We start from the raw sequence: 16,787 nt of genomic DNA on the forward strand, positions 1-16,787 counted from the left end.
TCCGCATCGGTATACATCCGTTATACTATTCCCCCTTTATATCCATACATATGTACATATATTTATTTTATACATATTAAGCTACTAGTGTACTAATTTATATACAGTACATCTTACATTTTATATCATGTCTATTTATACGGCTTTGTACCTATTTTCTAATTCTTTAATCTTTCTTCCCTTGATGCTTTCCTAATCTTTACATTTTTCTTCTAACCATTTATATCATATATTCCATACCAAATAATATTCAGATTCTGCTTTATCTTTTGTAAATCTATCTATCTTAGTGCACTCTAACACTTTTCTTATCACATTTTCCTCTGATGGTATATTTTTATTCTTCCAATTTTGTGTGTATATAATTCTAGCTGCAGTTATGACATGTAATATTAAATATTGAATTTTTTCCTCATAATTCCCTGTAATTATCCGTAATAAAAATAGTTCTGGTTTTAATTCTATTGGTGGTTTAATTATCTCAAGTCATTTTTTTTATTCTTATCCTTATATTTTTTTTTTGCTACTGTACATGTCCACCTAATATGATAGTATGTTTCTTGGGCCTGACTGAATTTCCAGCAGTCCGTATTAGCAAACATTTTCACTAGTCTCACTGGTGGTAAATGCCATCTGTAGAACATTTTGTATAAGTTTTCTTTGTACGCTATTGATATTGTCAATTTGTAATTTTTTCCCCAGAATTTTTCCCGTTTCTCTAATTCTATGTTGTAGCCAATTTTTTTTGCCCAAGTTATCTATTTCTTCTTCCATTTTAAATTGCAGTAAGTAATTGTATATTTTTCTAATCAGTTTTTCTTCTGTCCCTTGTAAAATTTTATCCAGTTCTTGAAGCTCTTTATAGAATCCATATAGTTCTAAAACTTTTTTGTATCTGGTCTGAATCTGCATATATGGCCATTCTGCATTGATGTCCATTCCCTGGTTTTTTAAGTTCTTGTTTCGTTTTTAATTTCTCCTAGTTATCTAATAGGTCTTCATATCTTACTATTTTGTTTATGTCTAATACATTTGAATAGATTAATGCTTCCATATATACAGTATATACAGTTCTCAGTTTTCTCGTCTTGTCTCTCTCTGTATCTCTGCTCTTGTTCGTTCTCTTTCATGCTTCGTTCTTCTTGTTCCGCCTTCTTGTCCTCTAATTGCTGTTCTTCTTTCCTCCCTACTCTCTTGTTCTTCCTCAGTTGTAAAGTGACGTTCAAAGAACTCATGTAACTTTGAATTTCTTCTCCTGCCAGGTAATCATAATTCCCTCCAGAATAAGCCATCTAAATATCACGTTGTACCTTATTAGCTTTGTGGTTAGGAATTGGTAATCTGGTCCCTCACTCTCCTAGGTGTTTGTCTCAAGGTTTGTACTTCTCTTCCTTTGTATATCATAGGTTTCTCCCTTGCTTTTTTGTACACTTCATTTCTTATTGATTTTTTTTGCAAACCTCACGTGTACTTTTCTTGACAGTCTATGTCTCCTTGCATAGTTCATGTGAATTCAGTACACTTCATCAATGTCTCTCCGCATCCTGTTTTGTTTTTAGTGTGCCTGCTAATATTTCTGCCATAATTTCTCCCAAGTCTTCCTCCTTATCTTCCACTATATTTTGGAATCTTTAAAAAAATGCTGCTTTTTCCATCTGTAGGAAGACAATAGTTTTTTCTAAGTCTGTATTGGCCAGAGTCAATTTCTATTCTATTTTCCTTTCTGTTGTTCCACTTTCGTTTCTACTGTTTGTATTTTTTGTTCATTCTTAATAATTTCTTTCTGAATATTTCTTATTTTGTCATCCATTCTTCTAATATCTCCTTTCATTTCTCCCATCTTGTTTTTGATTTCTTCCTGGTTTCTTTTTGTTTCTTCATGATTTTTTGCTATTGACTCCTGAGTCTTTATCATTGTTTCTTGTATCATGAGTAATTTCTCTTGCATACTCTGTAAATTTAATGTTGAGCTTGTTTTCTCTGTATCTAACATGTTCTCTATTTAGCATTGGTTTGAAAGCAATGACGCTGCAGGGTTTGATGATGCTTTCTTATTTATTTTAGTGATAGTTATTGTTCTTGTCATCTTCACTGCACATACAATTTTTTTCTAAAATAGCATATAATAATTCAGGTTTTTCGAATTTTTCTTTTAAATCTTCCCTTCCACTTCTTCTATTATATTTCTCCCACTTTCCAGTTCAGGTTATATTTAATTATTTATCAGTTAATTCACTGTAATAGTAATAATACCTTAAATATCCAGGTAGCTATATAAATTAATAGTAAATTAATTAAGTTAGTTAAATTCATATAGTTGTAATGTCTTTATAGTTTGTTATCAGTTTGTTATCAGTTTGTATATTTATATATAGATATGGAAATATATATCAGCTATATATAGATATAAATAGATATATACAAATTAAGATATAGCTATAGATAAGTATGTAAATTAATTAAATAGCTTAATCACCTATACGTTAAATACATATTTTCACTTATTTCTATTCTCTATAATCAGTAAAGTAGTCTTTCAATTTTTAAATTTATCAGCAATTCAGTTCAACACATTTATGTATCTATTTCTGCATTCAATGTTCATAATCAATCTTTTTTTTAATTGACAAACAAGTCATCTTTAAGAGTTCATTAAATGTCTATTTTATACTTTCCCAAATATGTTCCAATAAGTTTAGATTTTTTTTAGATTTTATTTATTATTTATAGGCCGCCCTTTTCCCTGAGGGGACTCAGGGCGGCTTACAATTCATGGGAGGGGGTGTGCAAGACAAAACATAAGACAGTACGTGAATAAAAAAATAAACAATAAAACACAACTTTCATTCAACATTCGGGTGGGGCGGATTAAAATCTTTATCCCCAGGCCTGACGGGATAGCCAGATCTTAAGGGCTGTGCGGAAGGTCTGGACGGTGGTGAGGGTGCGAAGTTTTCTTCTTCTTTTTTCTCTTTCTTGTTTCAGACTTCCAAATCTCCTAGAATATTTTCTTGTGTATTGTAATTATTATGGATATTGCATTAGTCACTTTACTTTAGTCACTTTATTTTATTCAGTTTATATCTCCTCAAATCTCTAGATGGCACTCTTGTTCTCTTTGAAGCTTGAAGTTTCAAAAGTTTTATTTTCCAGTTTATAAAGTTTGTTAAGTTCTACAGTTTACAAAGGTTTTTTCCCCCCCAGTCCAACTCTGTTGCCAATGTAAGTAATATTTAGTCTTTAGTATCATTTTAACTATAACTATAAATCTGGAGTTATTTTCCTTTCTCTTCTGTCTTCTCCTCCCAAAACTGTGAACAGTTAGAGGATATTGTTAAATGCTCCGATCTCCTTACCACTGCTAACTTTGGGCGGAAATCCTGCCTGACTCTTTAGAGTCTCAATTTCACAGCTAACACTTTTAAAAAGTAAATCTTTTACCGTAGTTTGATGTATCTTCTTTCCCTGATCTCGTCGCGTTATATTTCAATATTGTCTTCCTCATCTGCAGCTGTCACGGCTCCAAATCCAACAAAATGGCCAGTTTCTTTCCTGTCGGTTTCAAGGGGGTTCTCATGTCGGTTTGGGAGATCGCCTTTCTCCTCGACATCCTCAGAGTTTCCTTTCTCTCTTGTTGATCCCTCTGGGATTAATGTTGCCTTTTTAAGGTCTCAAGTAGGAAAAATCGGGCAATAGGAATGGAGCTGCCATTCCTTTGCACCACTCCATCCTGATGTGACCTCCCAAAGTCCTTTTGGATATTTAAAAGGAAACAATTTAAATAAATTTTTCTTATTGTGTGGCAATTATATAATGCTATTTGTGTTTTTAGTCAGCCTTTCATGACTATGATTGCCATAAATATAAAATATAAAGAATATAACTGTAGTTCTAACTTAGATTATATAATTTTGTTGTTTAGTCTAGTAAACCTCAGCCACCAGCACGCCCTCCTCCACCAGCAATTTCTATAGCACCTGTAGTGACTGCTCCTGGTTCAGCAACCACTGGGATATCATCTGCTCCTGTGGGTTCTGCAGCTAATCTAACACCTTCACAGGCCCAGGGGCCACCTTATCCAACCTATCCAGGATATCCTGCGTAAGTTTGCAAAGATGTGAACTAATTAATGTCATCGTAATGCGATGTGTGAATGACCTTGGGGAACAAAGGGAAGATAAGCCGCCTAGGAAACAATCAGACAAGAGATGGAGGAGACCCCAATAAATTAACAAATCAGTGGAAGAAACTTTTGCCCTAATTGATCAGATGGTTAAAAATGGCAGTGGGAAATCTGTATCTTCAGACTTGCAAAACTCTGTTAATATAGCCTTACAGTAAAGCAGAATTAGCTCACTTCGGCCTATTTCCTATTTGTCTACTTGGGAGTTCTAACATATACAGTTAAGATACTTCTAAACTTAGTGCCACTAATATTGAACATAATATATTTATGTATTAAATAGTTTTAGTTCCAATATTAGTTTGGAAGAGAGAGCCAGTTTAGTTTAGTGTTAAGGCACCAAACCACTGTGAGTTCTATCAAAGGGACTCTTTCCCAGCTCACAACATCAGGCTTGAGAAACAAATAAGTTGGTTAATTCCTGTGGTAACCAGTGGAACAATGCTTAGCTGATCCAAAAAATAAAAGTGGGACCTGGTCTTTTGGGAAAATATAAGAAGAGAAAAAATGTTTTGAGGAAAATAAATGGAACCTATAGCACAATATGCTGATTAATAAGCATTTCTTAAAAATAATACAGTACAAGTAGTCCTTGATTTAAAACAATTTGTTTAATGACCATTCAAAGTTACAACAGCACTGAAAAAAGTGACTTATGCCTGATTTTCACATGATCAAGATTTGGGTGCATGGCATGACTCATATTAATGATAATTGCAATGTGCCAGGGTTACGTGATCCTTTTTTATGACCTTCTGAAAACAAAGTCAATGAAAAAACCAGATTCACTTAACAACTGTCATTGAGTGAGGTGATCATATGGTTCAGAAATTTGTGACTATCAATTCACCAATTCAATCTGCTATTCACCTTAGATGATTTTTTATATTAAAAAAAAATACATAAATGTTTATGTAAGTTATCAATTATAAATAACAGGCTAATAATATCTTTTTATTTTCCATGATGTATGAGAGGGAACTCTCACTATCTACCGTATTTTTCGGACTATAAGAAAAATTTCCCCTCAAAAAATGGGCTGAAAATCTGGGTGTGTCTTGTACACTGAATACAGCATTTTTTGCCTCCCAAAATCCCACACCCTTCACCAAAATGACCATGCATAGCATTTACGAGGCCTTCAGAGTGCTCCTGGGGGCTGGAGAGGGCAGAAATGAGCAAAAAAGGGCCATTTTTTGCTCAATTCTCCCCCAGCCCCCAGGAGCACTCTATAAGCCTCCTAAAGGATATGCATGCCCCCCCTTTTTTGCAAAAAAAATGGGCCCGTTTTCACAAAAAACAGGTGGTTTTTTGCTCATTTTTGACCCTACCCCTCAGGAGCACTTTACAAGCCTCCTAAAGGCTATTTGTGCCCTTTGGGGGGGGGGAAGTGGGGGCATTTTCACAAAAAACAGGTGGTTTTCGGGTGGTCTGCAGAGTGCAAAAAATTTTTTTTTAAATTTGCTTCTTCAAAATCTTGGTGCGTTTTATACTCTGAAAAATACAGTATATTGTTTTAAAAAGTGAGACTGATTCAGAATATAGCATGGAGATCTCATGTGACTGCATGTTTGGCTTAGAAACATACAAATGTCTTGTATAAGGGCTGATTTAAGCCAGAAATAAAGTAGTACAGGTAGTTCTCAATTATCCTTAGTGACTGGTTGAAGTTACAAAAGATACTTTTGACCCAGTTCTAAAGTTCTAATGGCGTTCCCTCTATCCACTAATCATGTGACGGTGTTTTGGCTGCTCAGCTGTTTTGTATTTATGTCTGTTTTCAGTGTCCTGCTATCACTTGACTATGTTGTGTTCAGTTTTTGGCAAAAAATAAATAAATATCCATAGCAAACAATGGATTTGCTTAATGACTGATGCAAAAAAAAGAAAAAAGGGTTGGCATTCGATGATCTGCAATCAGCTATCATAACTGTAATTGGCAGACTCCACTATGGTTATAAGTCAAACCTACTTGTATTTGTAAAAAATCCATATGAAAATGCTGAAATTATATTTTGCCCATTTGCATATTGTTTTGATTAAAGTAAGACAGTTATTACGATCTTCTTTCATTGCTAAACTTGGTAATAGAGATTGAATTACTATTTCTCACATGATGATTAGATTAGATACTTTCATGTGTAGATTGTTCAGTGTTTAGTTTAATAGCTTTATGAAATGAAGATTATTTCTGCATCGTCTAAGATTTTTGGGATTCTTCATTCTAATAAAATACCATTTTTTTTTTGTTTTCACAGATATTGTCAAATGCCTTTGCCATTGACCTATAATCCTTATATATATGGCCAATACAATCTTCCATATACACCATCACCTGCGTACCAAAATCCTGGACAAGCTTCTTATCCAGGTCCACCACAGCAACCTGGATACCCTTATCCACAACAGCCATATTATCCACAGCAATAACGTATTAGAAAAGAAACATTGCTTGTTATAACTTAGAGTAATTTGCAATAAGCATACTAAACTTCTAGTTCAGCTGATGTACCTCACTGTATTGGAATGGTTGATAACTTCCTTTCCTATTAATACTCCAAAATATATATTTTCTCAATTGAATTTTGGTTATATCAGACTTGTTGAGAAAGTGGCAAGCTACTACAACATTAAATTAACATAATTAGATTTTAGTGAAATTCAATTTATGTACTAATTTACTTACACCAAAAATTCCCCTCCTATAAATAAATACTAAATGATTGATCTAAACAAACTGGCACAAGCATTGGTCTGATATAAACTATAAGAGTAAATAGAATTTCTATATTATATTGGTTTGTATTTTGGATTTGCTTTTAGTTACCAATACGTTTTCTTTAAAGCATTGTAAATTGTAAGTGGAAAATAAACTGCATAAGATAGTTTGAAAATTATACTTAGATATTTTATATTTCGCTATAACTAATGGATGTTTTTGAAGCTAAGGCACCTTCTTTTAACACTGATTTTGATGCTGAGATTTCAGCAAACCAATCATGGTTTCTTATATTAAGTTCCTATAATATACAAACAATCTCAAAAATCAGTATGTTCTTCCAGAATAAGGTAAAATAAATCAGCATATTTTTATTGAATCATTCAAAACCTAGCTTGTAAGGTATTCATTGGGGATGTACACTTGACATTTTGATATTTTACTTCTGGCTTATCTAATTATATTGTTTTTTGAGATGCTGAAAGTTCAGTTGTCCCCTGCAACTTGCCTTTATCCTACCTCATTGCATGTGCCTCTGTATATAGAAAGATGATCCCATGCAACCTACTTTTCTTGGGATGTCTGAAGAAAGCTTAAGCTACAAACATGGATAAATAAAAATAATTACATTAATTTAACCAATTTACTCCATTTTCAAAGTTTTGAAAAGAACAAGAACCTCATGCTGCAATTAAAATAAGATTCTACTAGAATTGTTTGTCTTAAATCCATGCATTTAAATATAGTTCACACCTGCATGACATATAGGAGGCAATGTGCCTGGCTGAGAAGCCTGTGCAACCCACCAGCATTTTAAAAAAAAGTAATAAATGTACTACTGCCACCAAAAGGTGGAAAGTACACTTTCTCAAAGTGTCGCTGCTAACACTGCCATCTCCAGTGCTGCTGCCACTTTGCTAACTGCAAAATAGCTGTTATACATGCCTGATATTATTTTGCAGCCTGCAAGAAATTTTAATTTATTGACCATTCATTCAGTTTCTATAGCTCTCACATTGACCAAGTGAGTGGCTTAACAATTCTAAAACAGTTAAAACAATTAAAATTATAGAATAGTAATCAAGAAAATAAATACAGTAGCCAAGATAATTAACCAATTAACAATATAAGCCAGAAATTGAGCATTGCAGGCCTGAGTACTAGTTAAGTTTTTTGAGCCTTGCAAAAGGCTAACAGGGTGGAGGTCATATTTATTTCCAAGTGGAGAATGTTCCACAAAGCAGGGGTTACAGCAGATGATGTCCTAGTTCCTGCCATTCGAACGTCTTTGGCAACACATCCAATCTAGATTGAATTGGATGGGTAGAGACTCTTGGAAAAAGACAATCCCACAAGTAACCCCAGTCCCAAGGCATATAAGGCTTTAAAGGGGACAACCATACTTTGAACTATACCCAGAAACACACTATCAATTGAAGTAGCTATGTAGTTGTTTTAGTTGTGTCGTATATCTGGCACCATTTGCTACCTGTGCAAATGTTTTATGTTCTCTTTCAATTTCATAAAAGTTAAAACTAAGGGAGAAAGAAATATTTAATTCTTTATTTTAATTACTAAAATTCTATTATAAATTACTAATAACCCTGTGAAAGGGATACAACTTCCTTATCTTACTAGTAAGTGGTAATCTGAATAAATAAATCTCATTTTTATAATAGCAGCCGAGAGTATAATTTTACCATTTAAAAAATGGAAGAACAAGAAATATATTTCATGTTTCCTACAATGCATAAGTTATCATAAGACAGGAATACACAAGTGTTAATAAATATTTATTAAATATTAAATTAAATTTTAGATTGTAGGTATATAAAATTGAGACTCTGCTTCTGAATACAGTACAGTAGCAAATAAAAACAGGTCCATGTTCTAGTTTTTTAAAAGTCTCCAGTAGAAGGCAGACTAAAACCATGCTATCAAGCTTTTTCACATAATTATTGTATAAATTTATTATTCTGCTGACATTATCAAGGGAGCTAATGATTAAAAATAAAATCAGATTGGTATAAATTATAAAAACTGAAAACATTATGCAGGAACATATCAGAATTAATAAAACGTGGTGAATCATGGCTGTTTAAATGAAAGAGCTTCATCTTACACTTTTAACTTCACTATTTCAGCCTTTCTAAGGACCAGATTTCTATAATTGCACCCAAGACAATTCCTTAGTTTCTCATCTTGTGTCTTACCTTGTGTCTTATCTTACTTGAGTGTCTTACCTTGTGTCTTACCTGAGCTGCTCTTCAGCTCAGTGACTGAAGAGCAGGCAGAAAAAGGCGTCTGAAAGGAAGAAATTCTTGAGCAAATTATTTGAGAATAAGATGTTTTGAAATTATAACTTCAGTTCTCAAAAGTTTGAGCAGGCAATCTTGTTTTTTTAACTGTTTTAGTCAATTGTAAGTGTACATTGCAGCAGAATATAGCTATCACATGATTTGTTATATACAAATAAACCAGATTAGACAAAATAAATATTTTCCTTTAACTATTTTTCATTCTTTTTTGTTTCTATTAAAATGTGAAACTATTGCTCAAGAATAGAAGTTTATTTGTCTACCTAATATCTAAGAAGGAAGCTAAGATGCTTTTTCTCAAAGCATCTCTTCTTTGAGAAAGAAGTCAAAAATATAATCTGATACTTGGGTTTCTATGCAAATATCTAACTAGCTTGTTCTAACTTCACTGATTTTGTTTCACATTTTCACAATTGGTTTGTGAATGGGAAAGTAAAATTAAGAATGGTAAGGAAAGACAGTGTGATTGCTGTCTTTCCTTATCATCCTTATTTTTACTTTCCCATTCCTCAAAGGAAAACTTTCCATTCCTACAGATTTAGTTGCATTGCTTCAAAAGACAGTTTCTCATTACAACTTTTCCAAATTGCATGGTTGCACAACTACACCTTATATTTGCAAGGTTTTCTCAACATTTGTTACATTCTGTATTTCTGGACTTTAGGAAACAAAATCCAAATCACATTTTTATATTTTTATATTTTAATTAGGAGAGGGGTGAAGGGAAATAAAACCTGTCTTCTCTGTCTAGTGAATGCTGATCATCTACATAATTCTGGGAAGATGGTATAGACTAGTTGAATAATGATTCATCTCTCAGATCAGAGACATGCATCAAACAAAGATCAACCTAGAATTTTAAAACATGTCGGGCATCCATTCTCTATATTATCATTAGCTTTGCTGTATCAGTCTCTTTGTTTCTTTATGATGTTGCTTACATCAGTATCTAGGAAAGCATGATTGAAGGTTTTCTTGGTAGAGCTTTTATATAACATAACACAACATTTAGAAATTTCAGTTTTTGTTAAAAAAAAATGTATAACGGAATCTGTACTGAAGGCAATTATGATAAATTTTTCTGCTGCTGTGCCATATCTGAGATGATTTTGATAATATGTTCTTGTATTTTCTTTTGAACTAGCTTTTGGAAAATATTTTAATGCAAATATACTGAAAGTGTCAATAATAATGAATGTATAAAAGAAATGCCAGGTTTTTAAAAAAATAATATATATTAAATTTTCAAACATTTAAAAGACAAAACTCAAAACACAAATTTACACTTGTAACATATCTAGTGTTAATACCCTTTTGTTTTCTAATTGCATCCAATCCTTAAGCCATGTTACTTCTGCTGCTTGGTAGTATAATTCCCAATCAGGGAGGCCAAATCCTCCTTTGGCTCTAGAGTCCTGTAAAAGTTTAAGTTTTATTCGGGCTTTTTATCTAACCAGATAAATTTGCCTATTATTTTATTTAATTGTTCAAAAAATGTTTTCCCCATCCTTATTTGTAGCTGAAGCAATAGCAAAGCAGTCTTCTATAATAAAAGCCAGATCATTCACGAAAGCTTGGACTTTATATTCTTCCTTTTTAATTTTCAGCCCCCCTTTATTGTTCGATTTTGACTAATTTGTGTCAATAATATTACCCCTTTAGTTATAATCTCCATTGTTTCCCCATTTACAATTATTTTTTCCAGTTGCTTCGAATACATCACTTTAATCATACCCGTAAATTTCTCCCCGAAATTCAAATTTGTTAATTGATTTATAAGATAGTTCCAATTTAAATTATCAAATGCTTTTTGGGCATCTACAAACATTAATGCCAACTGCTTTTCAGGATGTGCCTCATAGTATTCTAATGAATTCATAATCATCCATGTGTTGTTTCTATTGGGCAAGAATCCATTCTGGTCCGAATAAATGATTTCATTTAATATTTTTTGGCTCTTCCTGCCATTATCATCACAAATATTTTGTAGTCCACATTAAGTAGTGAAATTGGCCTATAATTCTTAATTTGTTGCGTATTTGCACCCTCCTTTGGAATGAGTGCTATCAATGCCTCCATCCAAGTCTTTGGTAATTTTGCCTGCTCTAGAGCTTCATTGTATATATTCAAAAGTAAGCTTTCCAATGGTATTTGTATTTCTTTGTAAAATTCTACAGGGATGCCATGTGGACCTGATGTTTTATTATTCTGTGTGCTGCTTGGGGAATCCAATCATGGGTTAACTTTGTCCATTAGCCTAGAGTATGCAAATCTTGACCACGCCTCCTCTGACTGGACCAGATCAGTTTTTTTACTCAGTCCAGCCTAATGAGACGCATCTCAATTTTCTCTCTAGACTAATCGACAAATTTCTCCTTTTACTTGGATTCAGCAGCACAGATTACGACCTTAAATTGGTATATTTGCTCAGAGGTGGAGGCGGCAGTTCGCTGCCAGCCCAGACCCTCACCGCCGTCATTTCTCTTGCCTGGGATCGGAAGCTGCGAGGTCCGCAGGCTCACGTGCTGGGACAGCAGCGGCGCTTCCAATTGCGGAGATTGGCGTTTGTTTCCCTCGCCTTGTGTTTGGCGCGTCCTGGGCTGGTGCGCCGTCCTGCGCCGTTGCGAGCCGGAAGCGACCCACCTGCGCGGCACGGTTCAACCCAGTCATTGCCATTGCCTCGTGGAGTTTCCTTGGTCGCAGCAGCGGCGTTTTCGCCGCGGAGCCAGCGGTTTGCAGAATCCCTGGGCTTGGCGGTTTAAATATTTGCACCCTCCAGGGCAGCCGCCATTTTGGATCAGGTTCTGCGCATGCGCCAGAATCGGCCGGAGGAGGCGGGTCGCGTGATTTCACGCCCAGGCATCGGCGCCACCCTGACGGCCCTCCTTTTCCCCTCACTTGTGGCTAGCTGAGTCACTGAGGAGTCATTTTTTTTTTAGTCATTTTATTGATATTTATAGGCCGCCCTTTTCCCTAAGGGGACTCAGGGCGGCTTACATTTCATAGGAGGGGATGTGTGAGACAGGACACAAAAAGGAAAAAAAAATGTGAATAAAAGAAAATAACCAATAAAACACAACATTCATTCGACATTCGGGCGGGGCAAAATTAGGGACTTATCCCCAGGCCTGACGGGATAGCCAGATCTTGAGGGCTGTGCGGAAGGTCTGGACGGTGGTGAGGGTGCGAATCTCCACGGGGAGATCGTTCCAAAGCATCGGAGCTGCAACCGAGAAGGCTCTCCTCTGCGTAGTCGCCAGTCAGCATTGACTGGCGGATGGAATTCGGAGGAGGCCCACTCTATGCGATCTGATGGGACGAAGGGAGGTAATTGGCAGGAGGCGGTCTCTCAAATAGTCAGATCCACTACCATGAAGGGCTTTATGAATGGTGAGTAGCACCTTGAAGCGCACCCAGAGATCAACAGGTAGCCAGTGCAGCTCACGGAGGATTGGTGTTATGTGGGCGAACCGCGGTGCGCCCACAATCACTCGCGCGGCTGCGTTCTGGACTAGCTGAAGTCGCCGGATGCTCTTCAAGGGCAGCCCCATGTAGAGCACATTGCAGTATTCCAGCCTAGAGATCACAAGGGCTCGAGTGACTGTTGTGAGAGCCTCCCGGTTCAGGAGTACTGGCGTACCAGGTGAACCTGGGCAAATGCCCCCCTGGTCACAGCTGACAAATGATGGTCAAAAGTCAGCTGTGGGTCCAGGAGGACTCCCAAGTTGCGGACCCTGTCTGAGGGGTATAAATTTTGACCCCCCAGACCCCCCAGCAGTAGCTGATTCGTTCCAAATCAGCTACTGCTTTCATGTGGCGCTTTGTGCAGAGGAGAAATTTGTGGCATTTACTCATTAAAGGAGGTTGAGCCTTTCCAAATCTCTTTCTATCATTACAACGGCTGATCAATCTGTGTCCAAAGGTACTGTGGAGCCCTCTTGTGAGCCCTGTTACCCTGGCGAGGAGGGGGGGGCTAGCCCAAAGCCCAGCAAGGCCGCTACTAGGGCCACTAGTCATAGGCCTTGGGCCTCATCCGCCATTAGGGACAAATCCCATAAGCACAAGGATAAATCCAAGGCACCAGCTAAAGCCTCTGGGACACCCAACAGCTCACCCCCGGTTCTGATTCCGCAACAGGCTTCCCAAGCACGCCCTACAGAGCAGGGTTGGTCCCCTGATATTCAGATGCCCCGGGTTCCTATGGCAGCAGAGGGGGGGGGTTGGGCCCCCTCCCCCCTCCCATTTCTGATCTAAGTATGGCTTCGGCCCACTTGCCCCCATGTGCAGGGCCTTCTGCTACTTTCACTCCTACTGCTGCAGGCCTCAGACCACTGGAAGGCCAGGATTTGGGCCTCCCCTCTAATTTGTACCAAATGATTTCTACTGCTATTTCTAAAGGGGTGGATGCGGAACTACTTCGTAGAGTCCAGGCTCCCAGGGCCACTGTGTCCCGGACTGGCCTTGATCCCCAGACAGTGCAAGGGGATTCGTCTATTCCTCTAACAGAGCCACCTTCGCCAGTCTATAGTGAGGAGTTGGTCTTAGTGGAGGAAGGTGAGGTCATAGATAGGGAATTTTCCGATGATGAAGGGCTTCCACTGGATCAACCTACTTCACCGGGTTTGTTCCACCACTCTCTCTTTATGTCGTTGCTGTATAAGGCTAAGACCAGCACCCACATGGGGGAGGCGGCCTCTAAGGATAGCACAGCTGTGGAATTGGATGCAACTGAGCGCCTCTTTGCTGAGCAAGTGGCCTTGCAGGATGTTATTCCCTCACCCAAGCTCTTTCTGGATCTGATTCAGAAGCAGTGGGATCAACCGACCGCGGTTAACCCACCCAGCAATGGGGATAGGAAAGTGTACACTTCTACCCCGGAATTGGAAGGTCTTCTCCAGTTTCCCACTCCCATTGCTGCCCTCGCCTCTCCAGCATTAATTCCATCAGAAATTTTCGGAGGGTTTGAAGGCTGAGGATCGTACGGCCGAGACAGTCATTCGCAAGATCCATCAGGCTGCGGCCTGGGCCTTACGCTCGGCTACAGCAGCATCCTTCTTTAATAGGACTTCCTTGGTCTGGCTTAAGCAATTGCAGAGTGGGCTTGCCCCAGAGGAAATGCGCCTTCACCAAGACATTACCAAATTGATGGCAGCCTTGGAATTTTCTGCGTATGCTACTCTCTGTGCAGCAAAATTCGCCTCTCGAGCCGTAGTCTCTAACGTAGCATCCTGGCGCTTGCTGTGGCTACGCCATTGGCAAGCTGATGTCAAGTCCAAATTGCGCTTTGCATCCACGCCCTTCAAGGGCAGAGCCTTGTTTGGGTTGGTTCTAGATCCTATCCTCATTCAGACCAGGGATAAGGATTCCACTTTAGAACGTGCTTGATTCCTAGTAACAACTGGAGCAGCGAGGCTCATCGTGGGAATGACAGGCTGGACCACACTGAGTTTAGAACAGTTGTACTGAGGAAGCCTGGATAAAGCATCAGCCATAAAATTCTTCCCCCCCGGAATGTATTTCAGGGTGAAATTAAAACGATTGAAATGCTGAGCCCAGTGCATCTGTTTAGGAGAAAGTCTTCTGGGAGTCCTCAAAGCTTCCAAATTCTTATGGTCAGTCCATACCCCAAACGGGTGTTTGGCGCCTTCCAGAAAATGGCGCCAAGTGGCCAAAGCCCAACGAACAGCAAAAGCTTCTTTCTCCCAAATGGCCCAACGTCTCTCCATGTCAGTTACTATGAGAGAGGTGTATGCGCAGGGTTGTAAGTTACCTTGACTATTGGCTTGAAGCAATACGGCCCCCACTGCCACGTCGCTGGCGTCAGCTTGAACCACAAAAGGCACGTCCATGTCTGGGTGCTTGAGGACTGGTTCCTCTGCAAAAAGCCGCTTTAACTTCTCAAAGGCAGCTTGACATTCCATGGTCCAATCCAACGGCTTGCTAAGCTTGGGTTTTGCCCCACCTTTGGACTTCAAAAGGTTAGTTATGGGAAGAGCTATCTTAGCAAAAGAGGGGATGAACTGGCGATAGAAATTGGCAAACCCCAAAAATTTCTGCAATTGCCTGCGTGTACGAGGAGCCTCCCACTCAGTGACCGCTTTTACTTTAGCAGGGTCCATCTCAACGCCCGCGTGGGAGATACGATAGCCCAAGTAGTCAACTTTCTCCTGATGGAATTCACATTTGGACAATTTAGCGTAAAGCTCAGCAGCCGAAGTTTCTTCATGGTACGAACCAGCTTTACGTGTTCCTCACGTGTTTCTGTGTAAATAATGATATCATCTAAATATACGATAACGCCTTTGTAACCATGGCCGTGTAACACCTCATTAATTAACTGCATGAAGACCGCAAGCGCCCCCTGTAGGCCAAATGACATCACACGAAATTGGAAACAGCCAAGGGGGCAGTTGAAAGCTGTTTTCCACTCGTCTCCCTCCTTAATACGGACTCTATAGTACGCTTCCCACAAGTCCAACATAGTGAAAATGCGGTCCTTCCCCAATTGTGCCAGCATGTCCTTCATCAGTGATAATGGATAGAGGTTTTGAGCTGATATCCCATTCAGGTTTTTAAAATTAACACACAAACGAAGAGAGCCATCTTTCTTTTTCCTGAATAGCACAGGAGCTGCCACCTTGGGTCTTGCCGGTTCAATAAACCCCCTCTCCAAATTCTTATCAATGAATCTTCTCATTTCCTCCATTTCCCTAGGGGACATTGAATATTTTGGGGCTTGGGAAGCTTCACCCCAGACAAAATATCAGTGGTGCAATCAGTGGGCCTGTGCGGGGGGGGGGGGGAGTTTATCAGAAGATTTTTCACTAAACAATCCCCTAAGATCCCAATATTCCTTTGGTATTTTCTCCTCCCCTTCGATCTCCTGCCCCCTGGCTGCCAATGTGGGGCTAGTATCAGCAGGATCCGGAGTCTCAACTTCCCGTTCAGGGGGTATGTTAGTGCAAATATGTAACCACCCCTTTCTCCAGTTAATGCGAGGGTTCCACTTACGAAGCCAGGGGAGTCCCAAAATAAGGGGTCGGTCCATGCCAGGTGCCACAACAAAAGTTATTAATTCTTGATGGGTCCCCATTTTCATCTCTATGGGCTCAGTAGAAAAATGAGCAGGACCACCTCCTGCAATAGAACCATCAATCTGGCAAAAAACAATAGGGGTTTTCAATTTTAAGCCAAGTTTCTCCACCATTTCAGGACTTATCATGCAGCGAGAACAGCCAGAATCAAGGAGAGCTAAAAGTTCTTCAGTCGCGCCAGAAGATGGCACTCTTAGTTCAATTGGGATAAGCATGGGGCCCCTTCTGGAACTTACCCAGCGATGAGACTGCTCCTAATCCGATTTGTCAGATGAGCTGGAGCTAACGCCTCCCTCCTCCTCCAGCTGGAAGTGCTGAGGAACATTCTCAGCGGCGAACGCAGCTTCTCTCTTCTTGCTCGTGGCCTTTATAGCTCGTCCCTCTTTGCGGGGAGGGGGTGGAGCGGTCTGAGCCAATTTTATGCAGCAATTCACGATGCGATGGCCTTCCTTTCCACAGCGGAAGCACGTGAA

The 16,787-nt window shown here is 38.8% G+C and overlaps 1 protein-coding gene across 2 annotated transcripts in view; it reads left to right on the plus strand.

Moving 5' to 3' along the window:
* Positions 1-9,416, plus strand: part of PDCD6IP (programmed cell death 6 interacting protein) — a 70,568-nt gene extending 61,152 nt beyond the window's left edge. For both annotated transcript variants that reach the window (XM_087713015.1, XM_087713016.1), the window contains exons 17-18: positions 3,923-4,101; positions 6,442-9,416. In XM_087713015.1, coding sequence (XP_087569141.1) covers positions 3,923-4,101; positions 6,442-6,613 — 351 coding nt within the window. In that variant the 3' untranslated portion in view covers positions 6,614-9,416. The remainder of the gene's footprint in view (positions 1-3,922; positions 4,102-6,441) is intronic.
* Positions 9,417-16,787: the final 7,371 nt, after the last annotated feature.

Source organism: Thamnophis sirtalis, unplaced genomic scaffold (assembly GCF_051295495.1).
Source record: "Thamnophis sirtalis isolate CommonGarterSnake01/CBP01778 unplaced genomic scaffold, rThaSir2_p1.2 scaffold_4, whole genome shotgun sequence".
Lineage (NCBI taxonomy): Eukaryota > Metazoa > Chordata > Lepidosauria > Squamata > Natricidae > Thamnophis > Thamnophis sirtalis.